Raw genomic sequence first — 20,987 nt, forward strand, 5'->3', positions numbered from 1 at the left:
CTGGAAAGAGTCTTGGTTGATTTTACACCTGAAGTATGTGTTTCCAAAGACTTGTACTGTCTCTTCAGCCCCTCGTCTGTCATTGGTCGTTCAGACAGATTGTCCCGCCCCCAAACTCACCTGATTGGTTCAGTCAGAAGTTGACGATTTGGGCTGCTCAAAAAACAGAAGTATGTTGTTTATCAAATTGTATTCCTGTCACAATAACAGCAGCATCAAAGGAAATCAACTGAAATCAAATAAATACATTTTCAGGGAAAACCTTAAAGTGAATTAAAAAGAGAAAATGTTTGCAGCTTTACAGTCTCAATGCATTGCATGTTTAGTTTTACATTTTATGATATTGTTTTTTTTTTACCCATTTGTGTTTGTGTATATGGTATTTTCCATACATAATTAACAAATTAATCACCAAACTTTGTTCCAAACTCTTATTCGTATACAAAGTGTATATCTTTACCAATTAGTCAAATGTTTTAATTTAGAGATTATTTATTATCAGTCTAATTCATCGGGTCAAATCTAAACCACTTTCTCTTTAGACAAAATCAGAAACTATAAATGCCATAAAAGTCATAGTACAGTTAGTTCTGTTACAAACGTTTTACAAATGATTTGATTCTAAATAATATTTGATCTTCAGGACTGCAGCAGATCAACACACGTCATTTCCAAACATGTTTCACCTAACACTGGTTTTATGCAGGTATATAATTGAGACAGATGTTGATAGTTAAAGTGACAGTGATCGTGTGTTTGATGTTTCTACCTCACTGTCCGATCTGACCACATTAAAGGAGAAACTGATTCCAGACGCATGTTTCTAGATTCTTTCTGTATTTTTCTTTACTAAATAAATCCTCTCCATACCAAATACATTTCTCTGTGTGAATTGATGAGTATATTTAATTACAACATGTTCTAATGAAAAACATATAATGATCTAATTGTATCTGTGTTATTAAGGACACAAATAAAACACAAGTGTATAAACGTAAACAAACATGAAATAACCACAACAAATAAAAATGTCTATGAAATGTTTTTGTAAGTGTATGTGCAGCTGATGTTGAAGGTAGAAATATTGGACTCAAACAGACTCGAAGCAAAAAGCGAGGAACAGTTTTCCAACACAAAAGGAGTTCAGCACTTCTTATGTTTAATTTAAATATATGTCTTGGCTTCAGTAGAGGTCTCACATGACTCTAGGGTTTTTTTAATTTTGAGTTTTCGTGAACTGCATGGAAACCAGTGTAACCTGCATCAGCTCAGCAGACCGGACAGAACCTGATCACAGTCTGAAGATTGAAGCTCTGACCCTCCACAGAGACGCTTGCTGTGCTCCATTATTAAACACACGCACACACACACACACACACACATGAAACAGAATCTGATAGCAGCGGCTCTCATTTCCTACAGACACACAGATATGAGACGAGCGAGAGCCACATTACCTCAGGATCTGATCAAACCCAGCAGAAACAGACTGAACTGCAGTCTTCATCAGCGCTCTCTTCAGCGTGAATCATGATCACATGTGTCTCAGTGTTTAGTCCATCCATAAGAAACACACAGACGCTCTCATGCATATCTGTGAATGTTCAGTGTGTGCGTCATTGACTCTCCTGGGTCTACAGTGACAGAGCAGTTCCACATCAGAGACATGAAATTTAGAAATTATACTCCTCTACGTCCACTGCATTCTCAAAACTCAGGCAATTTGATAATACCTAGAATATCAAAATCAACTGCGGGCGGCAGATCCTTTTCCTATTTGGCGCCTAAACTCTGGAATAACCTACCTAACATTGTTCGGGAGGCAGACACACTCTTGCAGTTTAAATCTAGATTAAAGACCCATCTCTTTAACCTGGCTTACACATAACATACTAATATGCTTTTAATATCCAAATCCGTTAAAGGATTTTTAGGCTGCATTAATTAGGTAAACCGGAACCGGAAACACTTCACATAACACCGTACTTTCTACATCATTAGAAGAATGGCATCTACGCTAATATTAGTCTGTTTCTCTCTTGTTCCGAGGTCACACCAGATCCAGTCTGTGTCCAGATCATATATATATATATATGTGTGTGTGTGTGTGTGTGTATATAACATTGATAAAAAAATTAAGATTAATGAACTAAAAATAAACTAAAAATACATATAATAGTAGCTACAGTTCTATCCATTAAATAAAAACAATCCATGAAATAAAACAATGTAACTTGTAAGAAATAAAATGTTATGTTAGTCACGTGTAAATACAGTATATTAGGGTTGTGAGGGTGAAGTTATACTGATATCACTGACCTTTCACTTTTCAGCTGATTGAATGGACAACAACAAAACAGTACAGTGACAAACTCACTTCTATTAAACAGAACTTTCATTTACAAACTATAGAAAATACACCAAGGCCTAATATAAAATAACAAATAACTTACACAGTTTAAATAATAAAAAAATAATAATAATCAGCAAACACTTTGGAAGCAAATAAGTAAGAACCAGAGCCTTACATCTTTGTACAAAGACAGATTTCGTTACTCACACATAAAGAGTGATTTATCGCCACCTACTGGATACACCATGAAACATACACGATCTGCTGGTGAAATATCAGCATTCTTGGTACGTCTCGTTACAACAGAGCAGTTGTAGCTACAGAAATATATTTATGCAATAATAGTAGTATTATGACTATATATATATATATATATATATATATATATATATATATATATATATATATATATATATATATATATATATATATATATATAGATAGATAGATAGATAGATAGATAGTGTTTGTGGTGTTGTTAAATTGAGCCTACAGTTTCCACTGCAATTAACAAAGATAATAAATCTCTGATAATCATGAATAGCATGATTGTGATAGTGCTGATCTCATAATGGGCACTTCTTCTCTCATCTAGGAATTATTTGGTTTAGCTGCTTACATCTTGCTCTTGAGTCCAGCCAGTGACATATGTGAACATGACCCCGCCTACTTCCATCTGATTGGCCATCATCACAAACACTAGTGAATATTAATAAAAACAATAAAACCTTACAATAAAGTCTCATTGGTTAATTTAAGTGACTGCATTAACTAACAATATGATCAATATATTTACAAAGAATGACCAGTTCATCTTTTAAATGCTAACAGATACAACCTTTGATCTGAATAATGTATTAGTGAATGTTGAAGTTAATGTTAAGACGAGTAAGTGCTGTAAAAGTGCAGTATGCTGAAGTCTAGTGTGTGTGTGTGTGTGTGTGTGTGTGATGGTGAAGTCCGGTCTCATACAGCTGATGTCTGCCATCAAGAGATCATCACACTCCGATGTTGGACGTGACACGTTTAATGTCATCATTACAGTACACTGATTCAGTGAACATTCACATGAATAAACACAGATTCACAGTCCGTCTGTAAAACAAGACACACATCAGACACAGAACATGTTCATGTGTGAATCCCTGATATGTGTTAAAACAGTCTTCAGTCACTCCAGCTGAGATGAAACACAGAGAAAAGTCATCAGAGACTGTTAGTGAAGGGTTAAACCTGTTCATATCATACTAGCACGATTAAAGTCCTTAAAGATATAATTCAGTCCAAAAAGAAAATGTGCTGAATGCTTACTTCCCCTCGGTTCATCCAAGATCAGGAAGAGTTTGTGTCTTCAGCAGGTTTGTAGAAATGCAGCACTGCATCAGTGTCTCATCAACGGATGCTCTGCAGTGAATGGGTGCCGTCAGAATGAGAGTCTGATAAAGACATCACAATAATCCACAAGTAATTGTTTCATCTTTTGTCTTGTCCAGATGTTCTGGAGTGCTGTGGATTATTGTGATGTTTTTATCAGACTCTCATTCTGACGGCACCCATTCACTGCAGAGTCACTGATGCAATGCTACATTTCTCCAAACACACTCATCTACATCTAGGATGATGTTCATTTTCGGCTGAACTATTGATTTCAACATTCATGATGCACAGACGTCTGGAGGTAGACACTTCGAAACACACTCAGATATATATTAATAGAGAGGAGAAATATTCACTCTGAGCTTGTGCAGCTCCTAATAAAATCACAGAAACGCTTCCGCTCACAAACGTCCAGCAAACACTGAAGCAAAGCGTCCTCATGTGCAGAGAAGATCTATGACGGCGAGCGCAGAAAACGAACAACCAGTTCATACACGGCGAAGACGGACATGTTGACCGGAAAGGCCCGGATGCAGTTGACCGTCAGACCTCTGAAGAGAACCGCGATGCCTTCGCTCCTCACGCTGTGTGAGAGACAGTGGAAGAAGCCTCTGTAGAAGCGGCCGCTCACGCCGGACACCTGCAGACGGGCCTTGATCACATCCATCGGCGTCCCCACGGCCCAGCCACACATCCCCGACACACCGCCGGCCAGAAGAACCACCGTCCAGCCTGCAGCGACCACAGACAACACATCACACACACGTGTACTAATGCTAGCAGATGAAGTGCATCACATGAACAGGTGAATGTGTGTTGTGGAGGTTGTGTGTGTTGTGCTGCACCTGGCCGGCTGCTGTCTGTGGAGCGCAGGGCATCACAGATCATGTTGTACGTGAGGAAGTAAGTGGCGAAGGAGGGTCCGTCACGCAGCGCTAAAGCAGCAGAGCCCTTGTAGAGCCCCAGCAGACCCTCGTCCCGAGCGATGCTCAGCAGACAGTGGAGCGGCCCGCGGTACCTGAGCCTGGAGCCCGGCAGCTCGCTCTGACACTGAAGACGCACTTTCACGATGTCTGCGGGAGACATCACCAGCACCTGAAGCAGAAGAACACAGCTGACTCACACACACACACACACACGCACACACGAGGACCAGTGCCTGAGAGCTGAGGAACACACAGCACCTGAGCGACGCCTCCAGCAAACCCCGACACAAATAAATCAGCTTTCCGGTGCGCCTCGGCTGTGCTTCTGTGCCGCAGCTCCTGAAGCAGGTGCAGGACGTTCCTGTAGGTGCCGAACACCAGCGAGGAGCTGATGGAGACCGTGCTCAGCGGCATGGACATCCCACGGTAGAAACCACTGACCTCAAACACACAGCAGACATTAAACATAGCAAGAGTATCCAGCAACTCTCACGTGATCTCCCTTTTGTTTAAAAGTTTACACACCCTTTGCAGAATCATCATCATATTATTATTTCGTCCCATAGACTACACGTAAACTTCTATTTTGTAAAATGTAATTTCATCATCCCTCTTATTTTGTTAAAATGGTAACACTGTTTCCATTAGTTAACGCTAATGCATCATTAAACAATACACAAACAATCTTTGTTAATGTTTATAAAACCACAGTCGTTCATTGTTAGTTCATGTTAATTCACTGTGCATTAACTAATGTTAACAAGCACAACTTTTGATTCTAGTAATGCATTAGTGCATGGTGACTGCTGGATGGTTGTGTGTTTGTGCAGAGACTCACTCCTTCAGTCCTGCAGGTTCTTCTCACACACTCCCAAACCCCCGAGTCACGTGTCTGAGTCTGCATCCTCACCTGCAGCATCCATCACTGTTACACACCTGATACAGTACCTGCAGCTGATGAAGATGAGGAGGATGAGGGTGGTTTACCTTCACTGTGTCCAGAGGATACCCCACCGCCACTCCGAAAGCCCCTGATTATACAGATCACACATCCTCATCACGGAGAAATAACACACACACACACACACACACACACACTGACACTAAAACAGCTGATTTACACCACTGACCTCCGACAGAACCGGCGACGAAATCCGCGAGATGCATCACGACCGGAGCCAGCAGAACCGATCACACAGAAGAACCGGAGCCGATCCGAATCATCACAAGGAATCGGTACCGATCCGAATCATCAGAAACGATCCGCACCGGTCAAGCAGAAGCATCGGAATCATCCGGTTCGACCCGCCGCCAAACGCCGTTTAACGAACTGATGATGATTGTTCAGAAGACAGAGATGTAGAGAAGCGTGTGTGTGTGTGTGTGTGTGTCGCTGTCGTCACTCAAGGTCACGATCACCTTCAGAAACGCGGGTTCTGAATCACCGATGGCGTGTAACAGTGAAGCGTGGATCTGCGCTGATGCTCGGCTCCTTTGATGCTCTGTGATTCACTGTAGCGCGGGAATATCATCTGGATCAGATCAGAAGACACCGGCGACAGACACACAGCGCTCCTGTTCCTGCAGTGACCGCGGAGCGGCGCTGATCTTCATCCCCTCACACCACTGACGATGATGATGATGATGAAGAAGAGTTAAAGGACAAGAGTCACATTCGCTCTGTCACGTGTTACAGTGTACGTGTACAGCTTCGGCTACTGTAAACGCCTCTCAGCCAATCAGATCCCGACCGGTTTTATTAATAAACAGCCAGCGCATTATTGTTTGTTTATATTTTAATGACAGGGCTATTTTCATGACCAGAAACAGCTCAAATACATGCGTAAATAAATAATAAATTAACAAACATGATAATAGTTATGTAAATAAACATCAAAAAAATTAAAACATGTTATATTAGTTTATATTAGATTAAAAAACTAAAATACAATAAAATAATAATCAAAAATAATTAGATCTGACCTCATGTCATTAAAAGTCAACCAAACAGAATTTTTTTTTTAATGACTAGTGTTTATTTGCTTTTGTTTGTTTTAGTTATTTTAGTTCAAGTTAAACTGAATTAAAATGAGAAATGTGGTTTTGACAACAAATATTTTCAATGTTTTTCATTACAAATATTTGTATTTCAAATACAAATTTTTATGTTTATGTCTTAGTTCACTATAATAAACCAGACGTAAGGATTAACATTCATTTTCAGTAATCAATAACAGATTAGAATTATTAAGCATTCTTTCTAATTATTATTATTATTATTATTATTATTATGTAATTGCTGATTAACATGCACCTGCTTCATATTTATAATGTACAGAACTAAATCACGGTGAGCTGAAGTTCTGAGTGTTTTACTCTCTCTTTTACTCAGTAGTGCATGTATGAGCCTTGACGATGATGATGATGATGATGATGGGGGTGTTTCTTCATCCTGGAGCTTCTATTGGTCACAGATGGACTTTCCCCTTCATATCAACTTCATTCAGTAAAAATAGCCACACAGACGCAGCAGCTGCTCACGAGCGCAGACGTCCAGCGACTGACCGACACTGCTGGACGAGGATCAGAGCTCACAGACACTCATCATCTTCATCATCTTCATCATCTTCATCTGAGGAATGGCTCTGGACTTTGTCGCAGGATGTATTGGAGGTAAAATGCTCTTCAACTGTCTGAGGATCAGAACACACTCACTGAAACACTGAGTCAAACATCTAATCTAGTTGCTGAAATAGAGAACAGCTCACTGGTTATACTGGTAACTGGTTACTAGCTACCCGTTCTGTGCTCTCAGCTCACTAACATCATCAGGTAATGTCTTCAGGTAGTTTAATATGAGCGACTGAAGAGAGAATAAACAATCATTCTGATCTGAAACATGTGTAATCTGAGTGTGACACGTCATCATGAATCCTTCTCATGCTGAATCAGTCAATCATTCTGATGAGAACCGAAGCTGGTTAAACAGGAATGATCTTGAGAAGCACCAAGACTTTCTCCAGAGTTCTGCTGATGATTGTGTGATGAATGACGCTTTCATTCGCTGGGGTCAAGGCTGAAGAGCTGACCTCAAACACACACAAACAGAACCGGGCTGAGGTCACGGAGACGGTCAGAAATCGCTCCAATCTCACTCTCAGTCGTTCATGTTTCAGGAGCCGCAGGTGTGCTGGTCGGACATCCGTTTGATACGGTCAAGGTACGTCCGCTTTGACTGAACTATTAAACTCATCACAACTGCTGAATAAAAGGTTCTCTGGGGAACCAAAAATGGTTCTTCCGACACTCTTAAAAATCAAGATTCTTCATTGGTGCTTCCGTGTAGAACCTTTAACAGCCATTGAAGCATTTCTTCACTCTATATTTTTTTATTTTTGGGGGGAAATATGAAAACCATTTATTTTTAATTATTGATATATTTTACTATAATACTGTTGGGTATAATGCATCATTTTCTGATGGCCCATGGCTTTACACATTAAAGAGTTTGGGCTCCTCTGGCCAAAACCCCTTTTGGAAACTTTATTTTTAAGAGTGCATCTACTATTACAGCTGGTCATAAACCCTGGACGCATGTGCACTAACTGACCACACTCAAAGTCTTTAATATCTGCTCTGTTTCTGTATTCATGCTTTGACAAATCGCCATCTATTATATTGTATAATCAATTAAAATATATGCACAACTGTCAATAACATTAATTTTTACCGTTTGTGCTTGAGCTTTGGTTGTTCCTGTAAAACACTACAGAAAGGCACCTGCCCGAACAGACAGAAGTCCTGAATGCAATGCTAGTAACTTCAGATAAAAGCACCTTTTGAATGCGTAAATGTGCTTTAATCAAGTCCTCACCTGCATTAGAAAGCATCAGCTGAGACACAGAACGCCTGAACTGTATTGTGTTGAGTATTAAGGGCTGTTATTATGCCTGTTTCTGTGAATGTTGTTGTGTATTCTGTCATGCTGTCATTAAACTAACCCTTCTCTAAAACTCAAAGAGTGTGTGTTGTACTTAAAGGCAAAGGGCAAGACACAGAAAGATCTGGTTTTGATCGAGTCCGTGGCCTCCTCACGTGAGGTCGAGTATTAATCACATAATCAGCCGTTTGAGCCGTAATATCTCACGTCTTGCCTTGGTGTCTTTTTTGATCATGAGTTCACAGCTGAAGGGTCTTTTACAGCAAAAGTGTCACTTTGTTGTAGATGAGAGCGAGGCTGTTACACCGGCCGCTCGGAGGTTAACCTCGTAAGTAAAGACCAGGTCCTTCCTCTCTTTCCACTGGACTGGGATCTGATTGAATATGGTCTAAGCATCAGCAGCTCTAGATTCATTCTCTTCTGTGTGTTTTCTGCTGTGTTTGATGTGTCTGATCACAGCAGGTGTAATGTTTTCTAGGTGCGACTGCAGGTCCAGAGCGTGGACAAGCCCCTGTACCGCGGCACCTATCACTGCTTCCAGTCCATCGTCCGCCAGGAGTCGGTCAGTACAGGGTTAATCAGTTTGATCAAAAATTAAGAAGATGCTCTTAAAACGTGTTTGGAATGGAAAGACTCAATGGATGTTAAAGGCTCTTAATGGAATAAACTATGTCAATAAAGAACTTTTATTTAGAAGAAAACAGTTCTTTAGATCATTAAATATAATGTTCTTCACAGTAATGGTGCTTTTTATGGTTCCTACACATGTAGAACCTTTACCATCTTTACCTTTACTTTCCCTTCTACAAAAGGTTCTTTATAGAGGAAAAGGTTGTTTAGACTTGTTTGATGTTTTTTAAAGAACTGATCACTGAAGGGTTCACTGTGGAAGTTGTATTTTGGGGAGCGTATCCTCTCCAGGAACACGCATCAGTCGGACGGTGTTGATGTGCTGCAGGTTCAGTAACGCTGAGATGTTTGACCCCAGGAGATACTGGAGACTCACATGCCGAGCTAAATCCAGCACAGGGAACATCTATATCTGTCTGTGTGTGGAGAGGCGAGAGGTTTCGGGTTCCCAAGGCGTTAACCCTTCACACTCTGTCTGTTTGTGGTTTGGCTGCAGATGCGGGGTCTCTATAAGGGCATCGGATCACCCATGATGGGCCTGACCTTCATCAACGCCATCGTGTTCGGCGTGCAGGGGAACGCCATGCGCATGTTGGGTGTGGACACCCCTGTGCACCAGTTCCTGGCGGGCGCAGCGGCCGGACTCATCCAGTGTGTGATCTGCTGCCCGATGGAGCTGGCCAAGACACGCATGCAGATGCAGGGGACGGGCGAGAAGAGCGCCTCCAGGAGGATGTACAGGAACTCTCTGGACTGCCTGATCCGCATCCACCGGAAGGAGGGAGTCCGAGGGATAAACCGAGGAATGGTGACCACCGTCATCCGCGAGACGCCCGGCTTCGGCGTCTACTTCCTCACCTACGATACTCTGACGCGAGCGCTGGGCTGCGACGCCGACGACGGATACATCATTCCCAAGCTGCTCCTGGCGGGAGGCATGTCGGGAATGGCGTCCTGGATCTCCACGTATCCCGTGGACGTCATCAAGTCCCGCCTCCAGGCGGACGGTGTGGGCGGAGCTAACAGGTACGACGGCATCATGGACTGCGTGCGTCAGAGCTGGAGGAGAGAAGGATGGAGGGCCTTCACTCGAGGCCTGACCTCGACTCTCTTGAGAGCGTTTCCCGTCAACGCCACAACCTTCGCCACCGTCACACTCTTCCTCATGTACATGCGCGAGGATGACGAGGGTGTGAAGGACTGCGAGGCGATGCGGCCGAGTCTGCAGCACAGCAGCCTGTGACTCAGAGACCTGGAGAAAGACTCGGATCGTCTTGAGATGAGAGCACAGATTTACTGCACCGATAGACTCTGATTCTGTGATACAGAGAGAGAGAAACGGTCAGTGAACGCTGAACAATGACCTCGCATCATCTCTGCCATGGACCGTACTGCTGAATTATTGGGATGAGGATTCCCAGATCAGCATCCGTAGAAACATCTGGTGCTGATGAAGGATGAGAGTGATGCACGAATGAGAGGTCGAACCGTGACGTGTCTGAAGCTCATTCTCCACAGTCAGAAACATCATGCTAAAAATGGTTCCTTCTGCTGGGACAGAACAGGTGAAGACACGACTGTACATTATATGGAGAGCATATGGTTCATGGGTTTGATTTCCAGGAAATACAAGGGCTGTAAAATGTAAATGTGTACCTCGAATGCAATGTAAGTTGCTTTGGATAAATGCATCTAATAAATGCATACATGTAAATATCAGCATCTCAGAGTAGCAATATGTGCTCTTAAAGTACTACTATGCAATTTTAGGGCTAAATAAAATGCAAAGTTGTGTAATTGTTATTGAATCTTTACATGCACCTAGTTCCTGGCATGACTGTAATTGACATATTCCTGTATATATGATATATGTGCATCATTTGTTATTATGAATGTAAATAGAATTGAATGAGGGCTTTAGCAGACAGATAACTGATCAAAGGTCATCAGTGCTTTTGATCCATGAAGCTCAAGGGAAAATGACCGTTCAACATTCAATAAATATGGAAACACATTAACTCATATTTGTCTCTCATTTAAAGGGTTAACTGTGTGGAGAAAACTGACCATCATACACTCAATGACTTCAGGTGTTATTCTCAGTCTCTATCTGGACAATTATTTCATAGAAAATCACAGTGTATGATGGACACAGACTCAGATTTTAGCTTCCGACTGTGATTCCACACATCCAGACACTAGTTTTCATCTGTGAGTAAATACAGCTGGATAAAACAAAAATGGTTTCATTTCAGGCCACAAAGCAACAAAACATGATTATTTTAAAAGAAAGTGATTGTGTTCTGTACTAACTGTATATTATAATATATATACTGTATATACTGTATACATAATCAAATGCAGTGAGCAGAGCATCAGAAACTATGATATGTGACGTACAATCTGAATCGTAGTCTGAGGGTAATCATTTTCCTTTGACGTGTGAATGCCAGCTCTGTGCCGGTGTGGTGTAGTGTATTCCAGTCTAAAGACAGAAGCAAATCCTCAAAAGGACAACAACAATCATCATCAGCTGGTGACTGACAGACATGTGCTGGAGAGGAACAGAGCGCCCTCTAGTGGCTCCAAACCGGAAACACACTGAAGAACAACAGAGATCATTATTAAAAACAAAGAACTCTTGTATTTCTCGCAGTGAGTCTCTTTGACCTGTAAAAATAAATACAGCATTACCGTAACATTCATAATCTGATGAGCACGAAAAACATTTACATCACTGAAAGGGACGATATAATCCTGACTATTCCTAAATAATAGATCCAGATTTGATGATGCATTAAAATGCAGAGTGTAACCCAGAGTTGGTTGTTTTGATTAGTGACGTCACGTGATCATGGAACACCACACAGTCCAAAGAGAGAGAGATGACACTACGACAAAAATCATAACTGTCGATTATTTCCTTGAAATTATGATTATAAACAACGATTATAACAATTAGTCAATGATATGTATACCATTGTTTGAAGCAACCGCATGCCGTTATTTTGGATTAAAATAAAGAAGCTGAATATACTCTTAACTGATTCCTTTTTTTATTGCTTGTCTAAAGTATTAACCTCAAATATCAGCTGTACATTGGACTGGTTTCTTCTCTGAAAATATGCATAAGGTTATATAACTAAAATTAAAACAATGGAAAAAGCAAGATAATCTGTATAGAAAGTTTTCTATCTGAGACGAGGCTGATGCTGAGAATCTAAACGACTGATAAACTCTGAACTGAGCTCTACTGAATCCCTAATATTCACACCATCACTGTCTCTTACGTCATAATGAGGTCATCAAGTGAGACGGGAATCAGGACGAGGAGAATAGATGCTTTGTGTCCTTCTAATGCTAAAGTCAGACTCGAACTGTGTGGCACAGTGAAATGACCAAAGCCAGTAATCATCATTAAAGAATGACACATGGCCTGCAGCACGGGCGGCGTTATGTGTCGGCTAAGGGGGCTGGAGCCCCGAATGTTTTCAGTAAAGCCCCGAATGTTTTTATTACTACCATGCCATCAATGAGTTTTCATGCCCAATAAAGCAATTTATATTAGAATTTAAATAACTAAATAAATAAATATCTCTCGACTCTCACGTCCACAGTGTCTGTAAATTTACCTAAGTAAGTTACACGTTGTCATTCACACCCGACGAAAACCGCCCACTGAGTCTAGTACTTATGACTGACATGTAAACTGGCCAACCATCGATGAGTGTCTGTACGATCAGCCAATGAAATGAGCAGGCGGTTTCTTGGCGTGTAGTATTTTACTAGATCAATTTATTTGAAAATTAAAATGGATATTGCAAAATTCATCATCTTCTTCAAAAAAAAAGGAAGTAAACCCCCCCAGCCAAAACACTTGAACGCCAAGATACAACAGCTTCAGGTATCTGTAACTTTTAATCTTATTATATTTCTTTTTCGGTTTTAAATTGTGTCTGATTTAACGTTACATTTTGAACATCTCCGAACTCCCGAACTGATTCAAATGATTTGCGATCCCCAAATTGACTCAAATGATTCGCGATCCCGCTACGAACTCCCGAACTGATTCAAATGATTCGCGATCCCCAAATTGACTCAAATGATTCGCGATCCCGCTACGAACTCCCGAACTGATTCAAATGATTCGCGATCCCCAAATTGACTCAAATGATTCGCGATCCCGCTCCGAACTCCCGAACTGATTCAAATGATTCGCGATCCCGCTACGAACTCCCGAACTGATTCAAATGATTCGCGATCCCCAAATTGACTCAAATGATTCGCGATCCCGCTCCGAACTCCCGAACTGATTCAAATGATTCGCGATCCCCAAATTGACTCAAATGATTCGCGATCCCGCTCCGAACTCCCGAACTGATTCAAATGATTTGCGATCCCCAAATTGACTCAAATGATTCGCGATCCCGCTACGAACTCCCGAACTGATTCAAATGATTCGCGATCCCCAAATTGACTCAAATGATTCGCGATCCCGCTCCGAACTCCCGAACTGATTCAAATGATTCGCGATCCCGCTACGAACTCCCGAACTGATTCAAATGATTCGCGATCCCCAAATTGACTCAAATGATTCGCGATCCCGCTCCGAACTCCCGAACTGATTCAAATGATTCGCGATCCCCAAATTGACTCAAATGATTCGCGATCCCGCTCCGAACTCCCGAACTGACTCAAATGATTCGCGATCCCGCTACGAACTCCCGAACTGACTCAAATGATTTGCGATCCCAATAATTAAAAGTGTGCACATCTAGAGAAATAAACAGCAGATGTTCATGTTAACAACTTCTTTAACTTGAGCAAACGCTGCTAATACATATACATTTGTTAATAAAGTAAATACAACGAAAACATGAATGTTTTAATGCTACTGAATAAAAATAAACGATCCACTCGAAATCTCTGTTCATCATGACAGCACCTGGATCAGTGAGCTGCGTCTAGGGGCTGATGACGTCATTTCCATGGAGGCATGTTGCACACGCCCCCGTCCATTGACTCCGCCCCCACGTCAAAACAGTGCCACAAAGAGAGACGTGCAGAAAAGTGAAGCGCAAAGGAAAGATGGTATCACAAGCTCAAACTAGACTGACACGCAAAATAAAAGCAGCGTTGGAAATAAATTAATAGATATGACCATGGAAAATATGTATTGCAAAATCATTGCTTTCGCGCTGTTTCATTTGTTTTGCAATTCTTAATTTTTGTTTGCATAAAGCAAATGTATTTTCCTCAATACTTTAAATAAAATGTTTTAAATTTGTTTTTGTTTTTATTGTTTTTGTATATTTTAAACAAGGTAAATCTTTCTGATTTATTAAAATAAAAAAGTCACATACATGGATTTTTCTGGGCTAAGCCCCGGATCTCCACTCACCCTAAAACCACCCCTGGCCTGCAGTGTTCGATGTGAAAACGAGCCTCTTACGGAGATTATCCCAGTTCAGCAGCTTCAGTAAATGATCTGATTATAGCAGAAGCACAGATCAATATCTGATGCTCATCTTCATCATCAGCTGCTGTTGTGACCCTCTGAAGAGTGGCGTGTCCAGTGTGTCGCTCCTCTGGTCACTCAGCACAACCCACTTCCTGTCTGCAGCGCTTGTGTAACTGTTCTGAGAAGTGTTGCATAAGAGAGCATCTCCAGAGCTCATGTATAGAGGAGACACACACACACACACACACATACACACACACACACACACACACACACACACACATTAAAATGTCATTAAAATCACTAAAATGTAAAAGCCTGTTTATATTTACTAGAGCAGCTTCTTCATGACTCTGAGATCTGTATCAGGACATGAGACGCACACCTGTGTGAGACAGAGCAATAATCAAGTTACATCTCTGGAACCAGCCCTCGGTCGTCTGGACCCGGGGGAGATGAAAGCAGACGATGGCAGGACTTCAGAAGGAAGGAAATCACTGGGCTTTATCTCAAAGAAATGCACTGATGCTACGATACGTTTATGGTAAGACCATTATCACTGAAGAACAGTAAATGATGACAGAATTTATATTTGTTCCTGAAAAGGCACATAAATCATCAGGGTGACCTGGTGAACATGCTCTCCATTCTCCTGTAGATCCATGAAGAGCAGACCCCTCTGAGCTCTGAGAGAAGAACACACACTGGTGAAGTGAAGAGTGTGTGTGAGTGTGTGTGTGTGAGCACCTCTGGGTCCAGAAGAGGAAGACAGATCTGCTGCAGTAACTCATACAGAGATACAGACTGAAGCAGATGGAGAAATGCCCTCGATCGCACCCTACTGAGGGAACACACACACACACACACACACACACACACACACACACACACACACACACACACACGCAGACACACACACATCACTGCACAGGGAGTCTCCTGTCACTCACGGCTCAAAATCGAAACCTTTAGCAAACATTCTGTAGAAGTTACTGTTAGTTTCCTTACAATAAACGTAATGTTCTTTTATGGTTACATTTTTTTTTATATATATATAACGTTTGTAACAATATATAGACACACTACCGTTCTAAACCTTGAGGTCAGTATTGATTTTTTTATTCAGCAAGGAATTGTTCAAATGATACAAAATGTATAACAGCTCTATTTTGAATATGTGCTGTTTTTTAAATTAATTATTTATTTATCTATGAACCCCAAACAAGAATCACAGGTTAAAAAACAAAACCCACACATTATTATCAAGTAATGCAGGTGTGATGATCTGGTATTAGAGGTCAGGCTGATTCAACAGCCACATCTGGGTCAGACGGGACGTAAACCTGTCAGAAAAACAGGCCAGAGCTGTTAGAACATGATTCGAGCAGCACAATGGAGCTGACGGACGTCTCTTTTCATCCCGAGCTGAACACAATCACTCGTCTCTCTGCAGGAGCTTTCCATCAGGAACAATCACTGCTGAGAGCCCATACAGACCAACACAATAATCACACATCATGATCCTCCTGTTCATTACGTGTCAATGTTGTCTATACATAAAAGCATGAAACCACAAAAATATTAATGTGTTCAACATTGATAATAATCAGACATGTTTCTTGAGCAGCAGATCAGGATGGTTTCTGAAGATCATGAAACTGCAGTGTGGTCATATTTCACTGCAGTGTAAAGTGTTTCCTGCTTCATTGCAGGTTAATGCTGTGATCCTGATTTGGAAAAATCCTGAACTTTCTCCATTTACAGCAGCTGAAATCATCCAGCAGACAAACACAAGCAGCAGGTCAAGGACTAATACATGTATTTCTGACTAAAGTGTGATAAAACTCACTGGAGCTGATCAAACACTGACCTGAAACACACTCACTCTCTCTCTCTCTCACACACACACACACACACTCACACACACACACACACACACACACACACACACAGTCTGTATACTGAAACTCAACATATCATATCAGAACATTAACCTTTCATTTCACAAATGAAAGACCAGCCAAGCATTTAAAGTATTTTAAAATACACTCACATGGCATTGAAAATATTCATATTTATTTTTTTACAGACTTTATTGCATTTACACACACACACACACACACACACACACACACACACACACACAATCTGGACACATGATTAGTTTCTCAGGCGTGTTGTGTATTTACACACTCCTGCGCGAGGTGGGCGGCGCTTATATGGTCACGTGACCACGACTCTGCCCTTAAATACGTCACGACCGTCCTGCCTGCAAAACAATACACGTACGAACCGAACACGGTTAATAACGGGAGTTAAACGACTGCTCGCTGATCGAGAGCTCCGGTTCGTGGACATGAAAGCGAGATCCGCGTGAGACGATCGTTCCGCACGGACGCGCACTTCCAGCATCGACGGTCACCGGATTCGGCGATGGATCCCGGCGGGTGTCGGTTGAACGGCGGCGGCGGCGGTGATATGATCACACTGGAGGATCTGGAGTCTGTGTCGGAGGAGCAGCTGTTGAACAGCCCCGAAGAGGAGCAGCAGGAGCCGCAGGAGGAGCAGGGGAGGCTCCTGAGGTACTGGACGGATGTGGCGCGCGGACACCAGGTGGAGGTACCGACAGGTAGCGTTACAAACACAACAACAACACGCACGTAAACACACACACACACACGCACGTACACACAAACACACACACACACACACACTCGCGTCTCAGATCACCGCAGGCTTATAGCGTTTCGCGCCAGTTTAACGGTCATCCCCTCAGAGCCGCGCGCACAGATGCTGTCTATGTAGGCAGCTACACACTGAGTGAGTGTTTTTTCTGCCAGCAGCACTCAGAAACACCATCACAGCAACACACACACGATACTGAAATAATGCAAGAAACATTCATTTAACAACCGTAGATGTAACATACCACCCTAATGAACAAAACTGGTGAGAAAACATCTTTATTTCAACCAAAAAAAAAAAAAAAAAAAAATTGTGGGAATGTCAATTAATTATACAGTTTTTTTTTCACTTAAAAAAACTGTAATTTTACCGTCCATTACAGTTTTAAAACCAATTAATAGGTTTTAACTGTAGTATGTTTACTGGCTTTTACTGTTAAAATCACAATCTTTTTTTTTTTTACATTGCATCTGCTGGATAAAGAAATAAAGATGAATTTCTCTCACAATTCAGACGTTGGAGCACTCATAACTTCGAGATATAAAACTCAGAATAATGAGGAAAAAATACACAATTGCAAGATGTAAGCAATGTGAATGAGGGAAAAGGTCAGTTTTGAGATCCAGAATTAGGAGAAGGAAAAGTTTCAGGAACGGTTCCCCTTGTGTTGGTCCTCAGGGACTGCGTATAAACACTGCGGGACAGGAGGTCTGATATCATCAATAATAAAAACACTTACAGCCAATCCAAGAGCTCGAGCATTTAAAGCGACAGGTGTCAAAACTAAGGCTGTTCACATCAGGAGCAATAACTAGAACGATATGAGAGTACACCACAACAGCGTTTGATGTGTAGATGAAATACAGATAATGTTTTCTGTCCACTAGTCTGAAGGAAGCCCAGAGTCTCCATCTGTTTCCTGAAGCGTGTTGCTTTAAGACACCAGCCGAGGAGGATTTCCCATGATTCACGTCTGCGTCTCTGACCCAGTTCAGCAGATGATCACGCGCTCCGCTCTCTTCATGTTATCAAACACAACCTTTATATCCAGAGAGTGTCTAACACACAATCTAGCTGAGATTATCAGACCAATGCCTCTGAATCCAGTCTGTGCTTTATGTGAAATACAGGATTAGATGTGACCTTTACACGACTCCCTCACTCCTGAAACCAGTGGACAACACTTTAACTTATGAGCAGTCTTCATCAAAATCAGATGACTCACAGAAAACTGGAATTGTGATCCAACGTTTCAAAATAAGAGTCGAAGTGTATTTCGAGCAAAACCAGTTACACAATTAACTGCATCACAACGCTGCACAATTAAATGGATAATTCTGTGTTTAAAATCTGAATCCCACTAAATATTAAATAAACAGTTTGAAGTAGAATTATGTAAAATCCTAGTGTACTTTTAGTCTTCAAATTAATCAATTTAGCTTGTAAATGTCTCATTGTATCCTTTTATGAAGGAAAAAGGCATGTTATTGTGCTCCTAAAGCTCATCATGTGATTCTCCTTGAGGATAAAAAAACCAGCCACTGTATTTACAGTAGCTCACACACACACACACACACACACACACACACACACACACACACGTCTCGTCTGGTCATGTTTCCGTCCTGACTGAAGTGTAAGTCTGATTCTGGGTCTCTCCTGATCCTAAACGTCCAGTTCTACAGTGTTTCCTGCTGTAACTCTGTCTGTGTTTCTGGAGCTGAACTGACGTCCGTCTGCTCCGTGTTTCACAGACATGGCCGAACCCATCCGTCAGATCACCACCGATAACGAGGGCACACACACACGGGAGCAGGTGCCCTACACACTCCTCACACGCAAGGAGAAGGTACGTACACACTCTGAATCAACCCAACAGAGTCTGACCTACAGCATCAGTGTCATCATCAGACACACGTGATCTAATTCAGCTGCTCCAACTGACGGAGGATGAGCAAGTAGAGAGATCATTAGACTCCTCCCACTCCCAGTGATTGACACTTTCAGAAACAGACCAGAGCTGAAGGCTAGAATGCCCCTGGATGAGAGAAACCGGCTCAAATATGGTGGTAAAAGAGAGCTGGTCACTCATTAAAATGTGTTCTAGAAGAAGGTTTACTCTTCACTCTTCATCTCACTGAGCTCATTCAGTACAAGACAAATCATTTCCAACGCTTCCATAAACCCAAACCCTGCTTTATTTGTGTTTGATTCTGACTGATCTGTTCCTGTGTTGTGTTGTGATGAGGATGATGCTTCTGACTCTCTCTCTCTCTCTCTCTCTCCTCTCTCTCTCTCTCTGTGTGTGTGTGTGTGTGTCGTAGTGCGGCGAGGTGGTGTTCGAGAAGCGTCACTATGAGAAAGCGCACTGGGCCTGCATCACGGTTCACGAGGACACGTATGAACAGAGCATCTGCTACGGCTTCATGAAGATCATGAGATACATCTGGCCAGCAGAACTCAGCAGGTCCAGAAACACTCCTCCATCACACACACACATCCAGCATCACACACACTCCTCCATCACACACACACATCCAGCATCACACACACAGTTGAGCGCTGCGTCAGGTCAGATCTCAAACACACTCGTCTGTTCTTCTGCAGGACGTTATCTGGGGCTGACGATCCCGATCGTGACGGTGGTGCGCACCGATGAGACGCACAGGAGTCTGTCGCGAGCCGTGACCGTAGCGTATTACCTGCCCCCCCCGCACCAGAGCGATCCGCCGCGGCCACACGACCCCGAGGTCACCGTCGAGCAGTGGCCTGCTGCGGTCGTCTACTCCAGGTGAGACACACATCTCCACTGTAAGTGTACTGGAGGAAACATGAGCAGCTGATCTGAGGGGTGTTCTCAGGGCCTTCACGGGGGTCACGAACGAGCTGACCATCCTCCACGAGATCAGCAGTCTGGCCGAGGCTCTGGACCGTCCAGCCGTCTGCGTCAGCAACTCCTTCATCATAGCTGGGTACACCAACCCCGCGGCGGCCCACCGGCAGAACGAGATCTGGTTCCTGGAGCGGCCCTGAGAGGAGCGTCACACGGAGTATAAGCTACACAAACACTCGCTGAAACACTGATGCTGTAACACAATCATCACAGACCTCTCGTCTTCTGTGCGTCTCTCGCTCTGAAATCAACGCTTACGATAATCCATAGATGCAGATATATTTATATATATATATTCCAGATTGTCATTGTGGTATTTGAAGTATTTTTGAAAGGTGTGTGTTCCAGCAGGAAGCTCAGATGTCAGACACCGTGAATGAGTTGATCTGTCCTCAGTAGAAACACTGTGAAGCTTCTGTTCTGATCTGAATAAACCACTGCTGACCCGAGCCATGATGTCAGATCCACTCCAGCCAATCAGAGCCAACAATTCACGGAGAACATTAAAGATCAGGGTTCGGTCCCAAAATAAAGTTTAAGGAAACACAGACCATATCTGGTGAATAACCAGACATTTTCCAATAGTTTCAGATCGTTTTCGTTTGAATAATGGATTACAGTTTATCTATTTTTCATGGGGACGTCAAAAATAGTAAAAAAAACTACAATAATAATTTTTAAATATATATATATATATATATATATATATATATATATATATA

The 20,987-nt window shown here is 42.1% G+C and overlaps 3 protein-coding genes across 7 annotated transcripts; 2 read left to right on the forward strand and 1 right to left on the reverse strand.

The window, feature by feature from the left end:
* Window positions 1–3,918: 3,918 nt before the first annotated feature.
* LOC113098475 (solute carrier family 25 member 47-B-like) lies at window positions 3,919–6,426 on the reverse strand. 3 transcript variants are annotated; one of them, XM_026263581.1, is made up of 6 exons: window positions 5,787–6,426; window positions 5,644–5,687; window positions 5,495–5,566; window positions 4,915–5,097; window positions 4,576–4,825; window positions 3,919–4,462 (listed from the first exon to the last, which is right to left on the reverse strand). In XM_026263581.1, the coding sequence occupies exons 1-6, from the start codon at window positions 5,821–5,823 to the stop codon at window positions 4,185–4,187; spliced, it is 864 nt and encodes a 287-aa protein (XP_026119366.1). In that variant the 5' UTR covers window positions 5,824–6,426; the 3' UTR covers window positions 3,919–4,184. The 3 variants fall into 3 exon arrangements, with proteins under 3 accessions (XP_026119366.1, XP_026119368.1, XP_026119369.1); XM_026263583.1 differs by lacking the exon at window positions 5,787–6,426 and having other exon boundaries at window positions 4,915–5,092; XM_026263584.1 differs by lacking the exons at window positions 5,644–5,687; window positions 5,787–6,426 and having other exon boundaries at window positions 4,915–5,092; window positions 5,495–5,635.
* A 578-nt stretch (window positions 6,427–7,004) lies between these two features.
* On the forward strand, window positions 7,005–11,019 carry LOC113098465 (mitochondrial basic amino acids transporter-like). 3 transcript variants are annotated; one of them, XM_026263576.1, is made up of 5 exons: window positions 7,044–7,329; window positions 7,833–7,876; window positions 8,882–8,924; window positions 9,075–9,158; window positions 9,723–11,019. In XM_026263576.1, exon 5 carries the CDS (start codon window positions 9,723–9,725, stop codon window positions 10,467–10,469), a length of 747 nt encoding a protein of 248 aa, XP_026119361.1. In that variant the 5' UTR covers window positions 7,044–7,329; window positions 7,833–7,876; window positions 8,882–8,924; window positions 9,075–9,158; the 3' UTR covers window positions 10,470–11,019. The 3 variants fall into 3 exon arrangements, with proteins under 3 accessions (XP_026119359.1, XP_026119360.1, XP_026119361.1); XM_026263574.1 differs by lacking the exon at window positions 8,882–8,924 and having other exon boundaries at window positions 7,005–7,329; XM_026263575.1 differs by lacking the exons at window positions 8,882–8,924; window positions 9,075–9,158 and having other exon boundaries at window positions 7,008–7,329.
* Window positions 11,020–16,955: 5,936 nt separating this feature from the next.
* On the forward strand, window positions 16,956–20,712 carry LOC113098467 (heme-binding protein 1-like). The gene is made up of 5 exons (XM_026263577.1): window positions 16,956–17,316; window positions 19,127–19,221; window positions 19,697–19,821; window positions 19,963–20,163; window positions 20,234–20,712. Exons 1-5 carry the CDS (start codon window positions 17,121–17,123, stop codon window positions 20,403–20,405), a joined length of 789 nt encoding a protein of 262 aa, XP_026119362.1. The 5' UTR covers window positions 16,956–17,120; the 3' UTR covers window positions 20,406–20,712.
* Window positions 20,713–20,987: the final 275 nt, after the last annotated feature.

This window comes from Carassius auratus, unplaced genomic scaffold (assembly GCF_003368295.1).
Source record: "Carassius auratus strain Wakin unplaced genomic scaffold, ASM336829v1 scaf_tig00216561, whole genome shotgun sequence".
NCBI lineage: Eukaryota > Metazoa > Chordata > Actinopteri > Cypriniformes > Cyprinidae > Carassius > Carassius auratus.

What these genes read in the sequence shown, in the direction of transcription:
- LOC113098475 (XM_026263581.1), bottom strand. Translation starts at nt 5,823, where the DNA reads ATGCATCTCGCGGATTTCGTCGCCGGTTCTGTCGGAG. An exon ending in CGTCGCCGGTTCTGTCGGAG is followed by an intron (nt 5,688 to 5,786) that starts GTCAGTGGTGTA and finishes CTGTATAATCAG; the next exon opens with GGGCTTTCGGAGTGGCGGTG. An exon ending in ATCCTCTGGACACAGTGAAG is followed by an intron (nt 5,567 to 5,643) that starts GTAAACCACCCT and finishes TGGATGCTGCAG; the next exon opens with GTGAGGATGCAGACTCAGAC.
- LOC113098465 (XM_026263574.1), top strand. Translation starts at nt 7,296, where the DNA reads ATGGCTCTGGACTTTGTCGCAGGATGTATTGGAG. An exon ending in TGTCGCAGGATGTATTGGAG is followed by an intron (nt 7,330 to 7,832) that starts GTAAAATGCTCT and finishes TTCATGTTTCAG; the next exon opens with GAGCCGCAGGTGTGCTGGTC. An exon ending in CCATCGTCCGCCAGGAGTCG is followed by an intron (nt 9,159 to 9,722) that starts GTCAGTACAGGG and finishes GTTTGGCTGCAG; the next exon opens with ATGCGGGGTCTCTATAAGGG.
- LOC113098467 (XM_026263577.1), top strand. Translation starts at nt 17,121, where the DNA reads ATGGATCCCGGCGGGTGTCGGTTGAACGGCGGCGGCGGCGGTGATATG. An exon ending in CCAGGTGGAGGTACCGACAG is followed by an intron (nt 17,317 to 19,126) that starts GTAGCGTTACAA and finishes CGTGTTTCACAG; the next exon opens with ACATGGCCGAACCCATCCGT. An exon ending in AAGATCATGAGATACATCTG is followed by an intron (nt 19,822 to 19,962) that starts GCCAGCAGAACT and finishes CTCAAACACACT; the next exon opens with CGTCTGTTCTTCTGCAGGAC.